This window comes from Myodes glareolus, chromosome 9 (genome assembly GCF_982192425.1).
Source record: "Myodes glareolus chromosome 9, mMyoGla1.1, whole genome shotgun sequence".
Classification (NCBI taxonomy): domain Eukaryota; kingdom Metazoa; phylum Chordata; class Mammalia; order Rodentia; family Cricetidae; genus Myodes; species Myodes glareolus.
Genome location: NC_142034.1, coordinates 14,546,648 through 14,562,201, shown reverse-complemented (window position 1 = coordinate 14,562,201; position 15,554 = coordinate 14,546,648). Strand labels below are relative to the sequence as shown.

The window sequence follows — 15,554 nt, the reverse complement described above, 5'->3', positions numbered from 1 at the left end:
CACATCCTGGAGTGGTCAGCGGCCCCTACCTACTCTTGAGAACACGGAAGGGGTTACTCCAAGGGAAGGACCTATCCAGTAGTGCAGAGTGTTCAAGGGGCTCCGCCTTCCCAAGCTGCTTCTCAGCGTCACGGAACAAGATTTAAAAGACACAGTGGAGGGCTGAGGGAGCAGAGCTCTTGAAAGCAGTGGTCAGAAGGCTCAGGGCCCTCACTCTCTGGACACAGCACCATGAGGCAAACGCTGGAGCCCACCTGATGTAGGGTTCATTCAGAAAGCACAGAGCGCAGAAGGTGGCGGTCACCTGATGACACAGGAGTGGATTGGGATAGGCAGGATGGTGGATCCCTAGAAGGTACAGAACTACCTCATTCTGAGACCAGCGAAAAGCCTGGAACCAAGCCGCATGTGGCCAGGCCCATTCCCGTTCCCTCCTCGACATTTCTGGGCACTAACAGTTCCACTGCATCAGCGGATGTGTCTTGCTAGGCACCCATCCATGTGATGGGGTGGTGGGGGCATTCTTGTTAGTACACATGTCAGTGCATGCACAGCTAGGTTCCCAATAATTTTACACACAGATGACTCTTCAACAGTTAGAATAAAACCAAACCCACATTTGTCTTTTATCTTTTCCCAGTTCAAGTTAGCCCCTCCCCCTCACATGTGACTCTCCACCCTCAAAAGGCTCACATAACTCAGCTTGGCCTTGAATTTTCTAGGTAGCCCCAGTGACTTTGAACATCTGACACTGGCACCTCTACCTCCTGGGTGCTAGGATCACAGGTGTGTGCCCCCATGCCTAGTTTACATTCTACCATGCTGTGGATCAAACCCAGGTGCCTCTGCACTCCACCAATCAGGGGACATCTCCAGAAAACATGCAGGCTCCTAATAAAATCTGCTCTCTTGACGATTCAGAGGCTCCTCAGTGACTCAAGGGGCCCAAGATTTCCCCTGAAAGCAAGCTGGGAGACGGGTTAACCTGTCCGGGTTAACTGAAGGCCACATCACTAGGTTCTGTGTCCTCCAGCTCTCCTCTGCTGCCTAGAAAACCCTGGTGACGAGGAAGCTCCACTGTCCCAAGTGCTAACATCAGTGAAAACGAACTGGCACCTTCTTAACAGAGAAGTGCATACGAGGAGGGACAAGAGCAGCCATAGAGGTCCATCGGGGCGGGGTAGCTTCAGAGAGAGGATGCCAGAGAGCCTGGTTTTCACAACCCAAATCCTACCGCCCAAATGGGCCACAGCATACCTGAGCCTGCATAGGGGCAATGAGGGGCAAATGCAGTTCTCAACCTTCCTAACGCTGCGACCCTTTCATACAGTCCCTCATGTCGTGGTCACCCCCAACCATAAAACTGTTTTCATTGTTACTTCATGACTGTAATTTTGCTACTGTTATGAATCACAATGTAAATATCTGTGTTTTCTGATGGTCTTAGGTGGTCCTTGTGGAAGGGTCATTCGATCCCAAAGGGGTTGCAACCTACAGGTTGAGAACTGCTGGGCAAAGGGATGAGACATTAGAGTGGTAAGGCTTTGTCTATTAAAACGGGAAGCTGGTCAAATACTTACCAAGTGGAAACACATTTTCTTCTCTTACAGCATGTAATTATGAGTCTTTAGGTCAGTACTCACAAATCTGTAACTGTTCTCCAAATAGCGTATTTTATTCTAACTACAGAAGCTTTGCTTTCTGGCTAGAGATCCTAATCTACAACATTATTAAAGGGAACCAGCCAGCAACAAAAACATCCATTGGAATCTTGATGTTTGAAGCATTTTGATAGGGTCATCGGCCACCTTTGTCTCAATGTCTCTAGGAAGGAGCCCAGAGGCACTGACAGGCTTTAGCAACTCCGCCCTCGAGCTTCCATCTGTGATAGGTCAGCCCAGGAAGACCTCAGGGGAGACACCACAGCACAAATGCTCCGCAACTCCAAAGTTTTCCACAAGTGACTCAAACGGGTTTACCCGATACTTGGTAATATCCTTCTATGCTAAATTAACCCAAAGTCTCCTTCTGAAAATGATCAAAGGAAAAAACACATAAAGTGACCGAGTCCAGAATCCCTAGCATTCCTCCCTGTCACACCTCTGAGAGATTTAGGGAATACATTCTGGACCAGTGGACATCCAAGCAGGAGCCAGGAATCTGGGCATCCAGGCAGGAGTCAGGAGGTGAGTGCTAGGAACTGCTGAGAGTTGCGGCCTCTGCGTTAAGGGCAAAAGACATGGGAGCCACGAACTGCACCAGGTTCTTTCAACCTATGCAGGTTGGGAAATGTCATCGTCACCTATATATCACAGTAATGGTCTCGAAGGATGAGACTCTACCCATGGAAATAAGCAAGAGCCCCCAAATATTCATGAGCACCCTGACCTCATTTGAGAACTCTCATTTCACATTCTTAATTTTTTTCTTTTTTGAGATAAAGTCTCACAACGTTCCCCTGGCCAGACTGTAACTCATCATATATAGAGCAGGCTGACCTTAATTCACAGACAGCCGCCTGTTTCTTCCTCCCCAGTGCTGGGATTAAAGGTGTCACATCACACCTGACTTAAAGAACTACTTCTGTTATTCTTAAGTAGACGTGTATAGCTCTGTGTGAGTCGCCTGGCATGACTGCTGGAACTGAACTCAGGCCTTCGGAAAGAACCACCGACACACTTAACCACTGAGTCAGTATCTCCACATTCCCTATTTAGATTCCCGAGGCCCCTCTGGTCCTACCACGCTTTATCACCAGAGTGGCTGCTGTGGGCTTCCCCTCTGTATGCTGGGATTATGTTTATTACCATTGGCTAACAAAGAAGCTGTTTTAACCTATAGAAGGGCAGATAGAGCTAGGGGAAAACTAGTCAGGGAGATGTCATGTAGCTGCAGAAAGAGAAAGACGCCAGAACCTATCAGTAGGCCACAGCCTCGTGGTGATACATAGATTAAAAGAAACGGGTTAATTTAAGATGTAAGAGTTAGTTAATAAGAAGCCTGAGGTAATAGGCCAAACAGTGTTATAATTAATATGGGTTTTGTGTGATTATTTGGGTTTGGGCATCCAGGAAACAAGCATGCAGTCTCCATCTATGAGTGGCAATGGTTTCCAGCTGTGAGTCTTGATTAGACTCGGGAGTTGAAGTCACTAGCAACTGGAAAAAGAGAATTCGGAGCCTGAACAAGAGCCCTGCTCATCTAGGGGACATGGGAGGAAAAGAGCGTTCTGCACCGTTTGAGACTCTGGGGTCTTGTTTAGAGAGGGAACTACCATTGTGCCACACTCGACCTCCAGGGGATGTGCCCGACACTAGGCAGGGCAGATGCATGTGACCAGCTAGAAACTGCTAGCGTCCCTGACTTCTGGAATCACAAACAGTGTGGGAAAGAAGCTGCTCTATCTCTGACATCAGATTCATGACCCATGTGGGTTTTACCCAACTGCTACAGGGCTCTGGGCATGTAAGGGGTGGATGCTCTCTGATTCCAGAATGGCTTTCCGAAGGCTTTTCTGCTTGGAGGCATCCAACCACCCCCAGAGATAGGTGCGTCTAGCAAAGAAGTTTGTAAGAAGCTTGAGAATTACTTCAAAGTTTACATAGATTTAGTGTGTGTGTGTGTGTATGTGTGTGTATGTATGTGTGTATGTGTGCACATGCACATGCTCAGAAAAGTGGGTGCTTCAGGCAAGAGCAGAGGAGGAGGCAGGAAATAACCATTTCAGACAGGAGAACAAGAGACCTTATACCACTGACTTTGCAAGTGTGTCTCTTCTGGGCTGTTCCTTCCCCATCTACATAGATGATTTTAAATACCCTTCCCATGTCTTCCACTCCAAATTCTGCTAATCCTGGAATCCTGGAACTTCAGTAGAGGACCAGAGGGCACAGATTTCAGGCTTTTGGGACCACACACTCCCAGTAGTGACTCCACTTTGCCCCAGCACCAAAGCAGCCTCAGGCACAATGCCTATGGGAATGAATGTGGCCCTCATTGAGAAAACTCTATTTAGGGACATGGAAATCTAATTTTCACCTAATTTTCATGTCTCACAACATTATAGTTCTTTGATTTGAGGGTAAAAAGACATTTCAAAACAAATTATTCTTAATTCACGGGTCACACCAAGGCAGGAGGTTTGGTATGGGTCCCTGTTTGATCCATTGATTCCCCTCACTTCACTGCAGCTGTAGCTGATGAATCTGCTCACTCATCAATCAATGGGGTTTGTTTTCTCAATCAGCACCTCTGAAGATGTAATGAGCACCTGGGACTCTGATTAAACTGCGGATTGATTCGGTAAAAAGCAGGGTGAACACTCAAGTCTCCACCCGCACGTCTACCGGGCCAGCCTCGAAATCCTTACCTCACCCTGGCAGTAGCTCACACTCCAGGTATCTGGCTTGGATCATGCATTGATGTGTGTGGTGTATGTGTGTGTGTGTGTTCATATGTGCACAGACGCATGTATGTGCGCGTGGAGACCAAAGGCTGATGCCACATGTCTTTCTCAGTTGCTCTTCACCTTATTTTTGGGGACAGGGTCTCTCACGGAATAGGGAGTTACTGATTTGATTGACTGGCCACTGATGTGGGAGAATTGTCTGTATTCTGTCAATCATATTTTAATAAAACGCTGATTGGCCAGGCAGGCAGTATAGGCGGGAAAACCAGACAGGAAGTAGAGGTGATGCAATGAGAACAGGAGAATTCTGGAAAGCAGAGAAGTTCCTTAGCCATTCCTGCGCAGACCACCGAAGAGGCAGCATGTAACTTGCCCAGCTGAGAAAAGGTACGGAGCCATATGCTAAAATAGATAAGGATAATGGGGTAACATAAGTTATAAGAGCTAATAAGTAGCCTGACCTAATGGGCCAATCAGTTTATAACCTTATGGAATCTTGTGAGTGATTTTCTTTGTTGCTTGCCGGCTGTTGGGGTACTGGGAGGGACAGAAATCCCAACAAGCCGGCCCTCATGTTACATATGGCGCCCACATTCCCAACAAATGGACTATGGGTATTTTCCTTTGTTTAAAAAAAAAAGAGGGAAATGATGTGGGAGAATTGTCTGTATTCTGTCAATCATATTTTAATAAAATGCTGATTGGCCAGGCAGGCAGTATAGGTGGGAAAACCAGACAGGAAGTAGAGGTGATGCAATGAGAACAGGAGAATTCTGGAAAGCAGAGAAGTTCCTCAGCCACTCCTGCGCAGACCACCGAAGAGGCAACATGTAACTTGCCCAGCTGAGAAAAGGTACGGAGCCATATGCTAAAATAGATAAGGATAATGGGGTAACATAAGTTATAAGAGCTAATAAGTAGCCTGACCTAATGGGCCAATCAGTTTATAACCTTATGGAATCTTGTGAGTGATTTTCTTTGTTGCTTGCCGGCTGTTGGGGTACTGGGAGGGACAGAAACCCCAACAAGCCGGCCCTCATGTTACAGGCCACAAGTCCCAGGCTTCACCACTCTCACCCTGCCCCATGCCAGGCTTTACGTGGGTGCTAGGAATCTGAACTCAGGTCCTCATGTTGGTAAGAACTCCACCAAGTAGCCTGCCTGTCTTCCCAGAGCCACATAAGCTTTTCTGTCACCGGGCTTTTGTCACCTTAATTCTGCTGAGGTATCCGAAATAGAGCCATAAAGAACTGTCAGTGTTTTTATCTCCCTGTGTACATTTGTGCCAAGGGACATAATCCTTCCATTCCCTTCTTCCAGTTCCTGTAAATAGCAGGGCGCATCATCCTCACTCACACCCTGACCTCCTATGGGTACCTGGGTACACAGGGAGAGCTGCTTCTAGCATTAGGGCTTGCCTACTTCCTCACCCGGCAACATCCACCCACAAAGTCACGCCTATAACACAAGGCTTTTCACGCTACGTTAGGGATTTGTTAGGACGGCACAAAAAGCTAGAATGGGCAATCTTTTCTTCTTTATTTCTTTTCATTTCTCAACAAAATTATGTATTGTGTCTCTAAATTAAATTAGACTGAGAACACACAGCCAGTGTGAGGACACCAGGGCAGCCTTTGTCCTCTCTCCCGCACTGATCACAAGCCTGGGCTGTGACCATCAGAGGCTCTCTGGGTTTGCTCAGTGCTCAGGGCTATTGACAAACAATCTAACGAATGTAGAAAATGGTTTTCACCTCATGCCCTATTAAGATTTTGCTTCTAAACCAACTAAAGTACAAACATTAAAATAACTCTCAACTGATGCCCTTTTAATAGATTCATTTTTTTACCCTCTTAATATCACCCAGATCAGAAAGTAATTAAGTAGTTATTTAGGTACCAAAGAAGTAGAATCCGTACTGAGGATACATCAGATTTCTCTTTTGTGGCTAGAGGGCATCTGAAAGAACTCAGGTTTCTATAGTAACCATAGCAGGGCTGATCAAATCAACAAATAGTTACAATTTAGCTGAGGGTTTCCAATGGACTGTCTTTCTTCCCCCATCTGGAAAAGAACATTGCAAATTAGATAAAGTCTTCAAAGACAATGGGGGCTTTCAGAAAATTCAATTTTGACAATAGTAAATAAAAGAGAAAAACATCTGCTTTGTCTCGTGCGACCTCTCCACAGACTCTCTTCTTCATTGATGCAAGCACCTTGACTGTGGTAGTGATTGGATTCTATTAATTTGCTCATTAGTAAGAAAAATCTTAAATTGTTTCCCATGTTAAAGGAAAACAGAGACTTGGCAGCGTCTCCAGGGTGACCTTGTCCCTTCTATGCCTTCCTGACAAGCCTCAAGGGGCTCCTTCGCCACCCTCCCACACAAAAGAACCTCACAACCTTCGAACAAATTTGGACATCTTTTGGTTTACACTCTTGTGTGGTTCTGAACAGTCACAAATGTAAGAAACTACAGACACACACTGCATGTTTTTCTGCATGTATCTGGGGTACATATGAGTCAGTGGGGCTGGCAGGTAGGCACCAGCATGCAGCCCAGAGGACAGTTAGTAAGGTCTCCACCCTCCCTGCTCTCACCCTCTCTGCTCTGCTGATCGAAGGGGCCCTCTTGGATAGCACTCAGTGTGGCTGGGGGAGATGGATGCTCACATGGGACATGTTTCCCCAGTGGGGCCTCTCTTGGATGGGTCCTGCACTGTCTTGGGAGAGGGGTGACAGTAGTGAAGTATGACTTTTTCAGGGACTGAACTTAGGCCATCAGACTTGGTAGTAAATGTCTTTACCTGTGGAAGCTATCTTGCTGGCCCACAGCACATTATTTTTATTAATTCAGAGGAATGTTCTAGATCTGCCATGTACAGCAGAAATATATACACAGACATACATACATTGTTTTGGATTTTCTAGAAAATTCATTAACAACATAAGAAATAGTTGAAATTGGGATGGAGAGATGGTTCAACAGTTAAGAGCACTGGCATCTCTTCCAAAGTCATGAGTTCAATTCCCAGCAACCACATAGTGACTTAAAACCATCCATATAATAAGATCTGGTACCCTCTTCTGGCATGCAGACATACATGCAGGCAGAACACTGTATACATAATACATAAATAAATCTTAAAAAAGAGAAATAGTTGAAATTATGTTTAATGTTTATATGCAGATATAACATAAAATATCTATAATACTTATAATCTGACTATGTAATATATCTATCCAATATATTATTACTTCAGTATACACTACCATGAAGTGGTTATTAAAATATTTTACATTTTTTTCATGTCACTATTTATTTGAAAGCCTGTATATTTTATATTAACCACTTATTTCAAATCAGACTATACAGAGTTTAGTTTTGTTTAGAGATGGTCTCATATAGTCCAGGTTGGCTTTGAACTTCTTTGTAGCAAAGGATGGTCCTGAACTCTTGATTCTTCTTCTGTTTACCATGTGCTGTGATAACAGGCATTTGCTATCATGCCCAGCCTAAGACTGTACATATTTTAAATAATCCAAGGTCTCACATGACTAGACCCTGTCAAATTATACAGCACAGTCCTAGGGGATTTTCAAGCAAAGGAAAACGTAGGATTTTTTTTTCTGGAACTTATGGTTATGTGATCATTTGGGCAGTGCCACACTGGAACTATAAGCAGTGGGCAGTTGCCCAAGGCTGACCCACCCAATGGAGAGAAGAATCCCTGGTCTACAGTGACATCTGAAAGGAGAGCCTGGATGTCAAGCAGTTACAAAGGATGTATGTGGTCTCAGGCTGGGGAATCAGATTTACCATGAGGGGGTTGGCTGGATGTTGTGTGACAGAGCCCAGATGCTCAGGGTTGGGATTCAGGCCATGGCAGCATCGGCATCAGCAGGCAGGTCCCAGAAGGGACACTGTTTGTAATCAGGGAAGCACTCATATCCCAGTGCCCCTCAGCAGCCCCCTGAATGCCGGGGTCAACGAGAAAGAAGGAAGAAGGAATAACCCGCAGAGCAATGGCATCCAGTAATCTTTATAGCCTATTTGCTGCAAACAAGACCAAGACAGGAGCACTGGAGTCTGTGAAGCTGTGAATGTTGGGATACCAACTCACTGGTCTGTTTCCAACAAGGATGCCTGGACAGGGATTCCCAAGTCACGTAAAAAGTGCAGCATCAGCATTTACTGCTTCCCAAGTACAGTAATCAATGTCTACTTCACACAATCAACTACCATAAAGGTACAGAAATAGAGGCCTGGCTATATTATATAGTGAGGTTGAACCTCACTATTTCCTCATTCAGACACAAGAAAAATAGAGGTCAGAGATTAAGGAGCTCATTAAGGGGCTGGAGAGAGGGCTCGTTGGGTAAAGTGCTGATGACATAAGCAGGAGGACCTGAGTTTGGATCCGCGAGGCTCATCCAAAGGCCAGGTACGGTGACACTCACCTGTAAGGCCAGAACTGAGAGAGGAGCAGAGGCATGTGGGTCCTGTGGGCTCACTGACCAGCCAGCTTTCCAAAACAGTGGTCTAGCTTCTATACCAGTACTCAAAGATAAAGGCAAGAGAATCAGAGGTTCAAGGTCACCCTCGGCTACATAGTGAGCTTGAGGACAACTGGGCTATAAGAGACCCTGCGTAGGGAAAACAGCCAAGCAACCAGCCAAAACAACAACGAGAACAGAACAATAAAAAAGAAAACTGTGGCCTGATAGAAAGCCGAGTGCAGCTTGCGGGTACAGTTCAAGACATGAACAATTTCTGTGCTTGACTTATGTATGGAAAAGATCACAATGATCACTTCACCAGAAGCATTGGGCTTTCACAGTGATGGACTCAGTGGTAAATCAACAAGCTGTGTGTCAGTATCCTAGTTACTTCCCTAACGCCCTGCTAGAGGCTGTTCTGATTATGGTTCCACTATTGTTTGCACTTGGGGTGGTGTCTAACAATCATATGTCAGGTAAACTCACTTTCGAGTATTTACTCAGGATCCTAAACCAGATCACTGAGTTGCAAAGTCTCCATGCAGTATGGGATCTTTGCTCCTTTCCTAATAGCCATGGATAACCTCCTTCTATTTGGGGTCTCCTGTAAACAGAAACTGTGTGTTTGTTTCCAAGCCGCTCAGACCTGAATAATCACACAGAAACTATATTAATTACAACACTGCTTGACCAATGGTTTAGGCGCATTCTTACCCAGCTCTTATATCTTAAATTAACCCATTTCTATTAATCTTTGTATTGTCACGAGGCTGTGGCTTACAAGGTAAAGTTTTGGCGTCTTTCTCCTTCAGCAGCTACATGGCATCTCCTTGACTCCGCCTACTCTCTCTATCTCTTCTTGCCTGGCTATATTCTGCCCCGCTATAGGCCAAATTAGCTTCTTTATTAACCAATGGTAATAAAACATATTCACAGCATACAGAGGGGAATCCCTATCTGATACACTCTCAGACTCATAACATGCCTGACTTACAGACACAACGTGTTTCAGAAATTCATTTTGCAGATACACTGTATCTAGACATCCATCTACGTGCATACAAGGTTGCTTTCCCATGAAGATGTGACAAAAGGTGATAAGGGTCTCACCTTCTACCCGTTTCAAAGTAGAGCCAAACAACGTGGCAGAGAATCTACCTATTCTGTGGAACATAATTTTAAGATGAAAATGCATTCATTTTAACATGGGCAATAAACCATGGTTTATGGGTAAATCTGGTCTGCTACTTGTTTCTATAAATAAAATCTTATTGAAACACAGTTTCATTCATTACACATTATTAGCAGGGTCTTCGGTGCCGCACTAAACTTTGCAACGTGCTGTGTCCTGCAGATATTATCTGACCTTTTACAGGAAAGACTTGCTGAGCCAGAGGTAACCTAACCTCCCCCCCCCCCACCGCCACCACTCAGCACTGACCATAAGCCTACAGTAGGAGCAGAGGCCAGGGCTTGGGCGGGAAGTCCGGAATCCTGGCTCTGCTGAGCTTCTATAGGAGGTAAATTGCAAAGCAGCACAAGATGTTATGTTGTGTTTACTTCTCAGGAGTCTCCCTGCTTCATCTCCGGGCCTATAGGTACCAAACATAAGCTCTGTAGGAAGCAGGGCTGTTTGTTCTGGCCATGATGGAAGCCTCACTTACTGAACAAATGAAAAGATACATCATTTAGTTTGCGATTCGGGGACTGTGTGTGCTTTATCTGAAGACAAACGTTAAAAGCCACAGAGATACTTTGTGGGCACTGTGGTCAAGATCCTGGTTTGTGTTGTCTTTTGGGCAGCTGCACTGTTCTGATAGAACCTGTAGGAGCAAGCACAGGCTTTTCCAGCCATCCTGGAACTTTTCCCTGGCTCCTAACAGCTTCACTTGAAGATAATTGTGTTTGCCAAGATTCTAGAATCAACAATTTAAATATGAAGAAAAGAATCCATCTAATTATCTGATGAATCGTTACAGGGTGGGTAGAGTTGTCAGTGCTCATTTGTTTCAATTTTTTAAATTAGAATGAGTGACTTTTGATGCCTTAGGGAAGTTTGGGAAACTTGTCAATTCTTTCTAGAACACAGAGATGCCTGGACATGATGGGGACACAGCTCTAGCTCCAACACCGGGGAGGCAGGAGGCAGCAGGCAGGAGGCATATCTTGAATTTAAGAGCTATCTGAGCTATACATTTTTTCCCCACTCAAAAATCCAAAAACCACCATCACCAAAACAGAATCAGATGCAGACAGAACAACTAATGGATGAGCATGTCCAAGTTTTGGCCTCTTCGCCACGCTACAGCTCAGGATAGTTGTGAATGAGGCTCAAGGTATTGTAGATTCAATGTTGTGTCAAAAGGTTGGGTGCCCATTGTGAGAGGCCCCTGGGATTCAGCCAATGACAACTCAGCATTGAACTTGTTTGCAGCCCAAGGATGCAAAGTGGATAGAATACATGGGGGAGGGACAGATTGCCATCAGCTCATGTGAGCTGAGGGGTACTGAGGGGTGCCATCAGCAATGGGTCTAGAAATGGAGAAGGAAAGTAATATGGTGGGGGTTTAAAGAAGCTCCCAAATTATATCCTGATGCTAACTTACTTGCTGTTTGGAAAGGCTGGCCACCCCACAGATCTGCTCAAGTGTAAATCCTGCTCTTTCTGCACCCCGTGCATGCCTTGTCAACACTGGGCACTGAGGGAGGAAGGACTGTAACTATCACACGTATAGACCCGAACACTGAACTGCTACAGGACTGTGTGCCTGCCTAAGCTCACCAGACAATTCCATTTAAACACACATGGAAGCGGTCACGAACTCCCAGCATCTTTGTGGTTTCATCAGCTACAGGCTTCTGTCTGGTCTCTTGCAAAATGCTCAGGAAACGAGCAGATACCATCTGAGGAAAATCTGGGAAATAAAGCCAAAATATGTACACAGGAGATCCTGGGATGTCGTTCATGCAGGTGTTTTGTCTAAGCATACGGCTCAGAGTGTTGGTATCTGCCATCCCCAGCCACTGAGGCCCCCACACCCCCAGGTTGTATGTCCCCGAGCTAGGGCTCTACTGCCAAGTCCTGCTCTCCCAGCAGGGAGACAGTCTCTAAGAGAAATGCTTCCCCTCTGGCCTCAAGCCCTCCAGTCTGCCATGTTTACTTAGATATTTAACTAGGAACTGTTGACCTTTATAACAAGGTGGGCCCTTAGCTCTGAGAAACAGGAAGTTAACTCACCAGGAAGTCATGGAAATGAGGCACCAGCATGGGTCAATATTTCTCTATCAATAAGGTGGTTTCAGATTTGAATAACTTCAAGTGACACGCCCATGAAGCCCCAACAGTGCCTCTCTCATGGATCTGAACAGTGACTATGGATGACAAACTTGGGGTGTGAGCATCAGTAAAGCGTAGCAGATTTCTGTCCTGCCTGAGATAGGCACTTAGTGTCCTGAAACTCCTTCTAGTAGGATCTACCCATTCATCACAGGGGTTGGTGAGGGTGGGAAGTGTATCTAGGTCTTTCTGGGAAGGTGGTCTAGAGCTATGTCCTAGCTAGGGCAGGGGTGAAGGCAGATGGTGGAGTAGGTGAAGGAAAAGAGAAGGGTGAAGGGAGGGAGGGCCATTCCTGGAAAACTGTCTTTCAAGCTTGCATTTGACCTCCTTAGAGATCACAAGAATCTTATTCTTCCCATCTTAAACACATATTTCCCGTTATTTACTTTCTCTCATGTAGCATTTAAAGACTTACATTTAAATTTTATGTACATGTTCATATGTACACCTGTTTGTGTGTTTGCTGCCATATCACTTGGAGCTGGAGTTACAGGTGATTGTGGGCTGCCTGACATGGGTGCTGGGAACTGAACTCTGGTCCTCTGGAGGAATAGTGAATGCTCTTAGCCGCTGAGCCATTGCTCCAGCCCCCTCTCCTGTAGTTTTTGACAGTAGAGACTTCAGTTATCTTACCAGATAACTTTTACTTGAGTTGAAAGCAATAGATGCAGGTTTGACTTACACAGTTTTAATTGACTGTCAACATTAAAAGAAACCGGAACACAACATATAAAAAGGTAGGACTTTTGGCTTCGCTTGAGGAACTGTAGACATGGCAACAAGGGCTTCCATGTGTGTTGACCAAAGCCACATGACCCTGAGAAACAGGAACTGTTCTACTATTTTAATATTTTGTGAAAATAGGGATAGATTCCAAGGCTTTGAGAATGCTAGGTAAGTGCTCTACTACTGAGCCATGTTCTGAGCCTGAGTGCCCCCTTATGGGTTTGAACTCACTAGCTCACCTGTCCCCCCTGCTCCTTACTATCTCACCAGCCTGGACACCTGCTGTTTGGAATCCTTTATTTAAACTATACATGATTCACTTCAATTACTTATGCAACCTGGCAGCCCGACCTTCAGCATCACCAAATATTGTCAGCTAGATGATGGAATAATCTGAACAATTTCCTGTTTTACATCCTTTAGAATCCGGTCCATCTGGTCCATACCTCCCTTTGGCCACAGTGTAAGGTTAAGGACCGTCAGCATCCATTGGCTGCAATGTTTTGGTGTATAGACTCACTGCCTATACACCTGTGCATGTCTCTCTGTATGTTGCTTTCAGACTTCCTGGGATCTCCAGGGAACACTGTGTAATAGTGAAAGTTACAAGCTGCACAGACTGCAGAGGCTCTAGAGAAGCCGACCAAATGGTCAAATGCAAAGTAATGGGAGGGGCAGAAAACATCAGAGATGGTGGCTGGGGTCCTGAGGCAGGGATTTAGAGGGAAGAATGCTCACTGTGAGCTGAGCTGGAGGGAAACAGAGAGAGGGAGAAAGGAGAGGGGAACTGGAGAAGGGAAGGGGAAAGAGAGCAAATGAAACTGGATAGAAGGCAAACACACAGACCCACGCAGAAGGAGAGCAGGACACTGCCTTGCTTAAACGGAGTCTGGAGAAAAACAAAAAAGATTCCAGACAGCAATGTCTGCTGGAGCTCATCCCGCAGAAGAAAACCAGGACAATTTTGCTTTCTATAGGAAAAAAAAATTCCAGATACTGGAGTGGTGGCTAATTATAGGCAAATTTCTCCTTAGGAAGTCCCTCTTGGAGGCAGAGCCCTTCTCTGTGAGAGGAGAGTGCATCATAACCTTGCTGTCTCCCAGTGTTGCAGACCGTTTCACTGTGTGGAAATCAAACACGCTCTCACCTCTGCACCATTTCCAATCTCCGGTACCCAAAGGACATGGGATGCAGAACGCCAACAGCTTCCCAATGAAAGCCATTACATATAACATTTGTGTTCTTAAATCATCAAGTATTAGCATGAGAAGTACTCTGGGCTTCCCAATGGTGTGGCAAGAATCCAGCCCTCCCTGAAGACATGCTTTGTAGCATGGAAGAAAGATGGCGTCCTATCCATGGCTTCATGGGAATCCTCACCTCAAACTTCTGCCTGAGCTCCACGTTGCCTTCTTCGTCTCCTTCTGGGATGGGCACGTTGTAGTATTCACCTTCTTCTTGGTTGAGCAATTTGTACCTTTAAAGACAGGAGAAGAAGAGGGTGTAAGGGTCAGGCAATGGCTCTTCACCTTCAGCCTCTAGTCAGGTTGCTGGAGAGATGCCTCTACAGGGACCACAGACAGTGAAGGGGCGGGGCGGGGTATCACCAGCCTCTTCCTGGCTTCTCTTGGCCATCTGGGGTTTGGAGGCATGCTGGGTGTCCCTTACCATCCACTGGCTGGCATCTTCATCAGCTCTGAGACACCAAAGGAAAGGGAACCCATGAAGTCATTCCGTGTCGTTCGATCCCAGTCCCAGATTTCTACAGACAGTCGTCGGTCTTTGTCTGAAGGCTTTAACTTGCTACAAAAACAAAAGTGTACACAATACATTAAGTCATCTCCATCACGGCATCTTGGGAAACACCAACATGCCCACAGTCTGTGCCTGAAATAAACAGCATCTTTAATTTCCTTCTGTGTCAACAGGATATCAGTCCTTCACACTAGCTAGCTACAAAAACTGTCTAGACCAAGAATCAATAATCAATGTATACTGACCTCAGGCAACTCATTGTTTATATATATGTACATATACATATATATAAACATACATAAATAATATAATAGTACAATTATATATATATTGAAATACAGCTTTGAACCATTTATTATGATGTACAAATAAAGTTTTATTAGAACACAACCTTGGCTTTTTGTTTATGTATCATCTGTGGCTGCTTTGGCAACAGAGCCTGTATGACCCACAAGGTCTAGAATACAGACTTCCAGTCCTTTGCAGTGACTTCTCTCAGATAGACAGACAGACAGACAGACAGACATCTTTTCTTCTGGCTGTACATAGAGGAAGTGCTTCTTGAGTATGTCCCCATGGGGGACCTCTTATGCTCCCTTGCTCCTGATTCTTCACTCTCCCCTACCATTCTTCCCCTTCCTTCATCTCTGTTTGGGGATTTCTATCAATCTTTCAAGACCAGGCTCAAATGTCACCTCCTTGAGGAACTTTTCCCTGATTAGAAGTGAGTCTGTCTTCTCTATTTCAGGAGCACTAGTGCTTTCGACACCACGTGTTCACTGTTCTTGGCTGCAAAAATTATTCAATTCTTGCTTCACACCCTCTTCT

At 45.3% G+C, this 15,554-nt stretch overlaps 1 protein-coding gene across 1 annotated transcript in view; it reads right to left on the bottom strand.

Moving 5' to 3' along the window:
- Positions 1-15,554, bottom strand: part of Prkca (protein kinase C alpha) — a 396,832-nt gene that overhangs the window by 62,652 nt on the left and 318,626 nt on the right. The window contains exons 7-8 of the mRNA XM_087909850.1: positions 14,640-14,774; positions 14,352-14,448 (exon numbers count right to left, since the gene is read on the bottom strand). Of these exons, the coding sequence (XP_087765976.1) occupies positions 14,352-14,448; positions 14,640-14,774 (232 nt within the window). The remainder of the gene's footprint in view (positions 1-14,351; positions 14,449-14,639; positions 14,775-15,554) is intronic.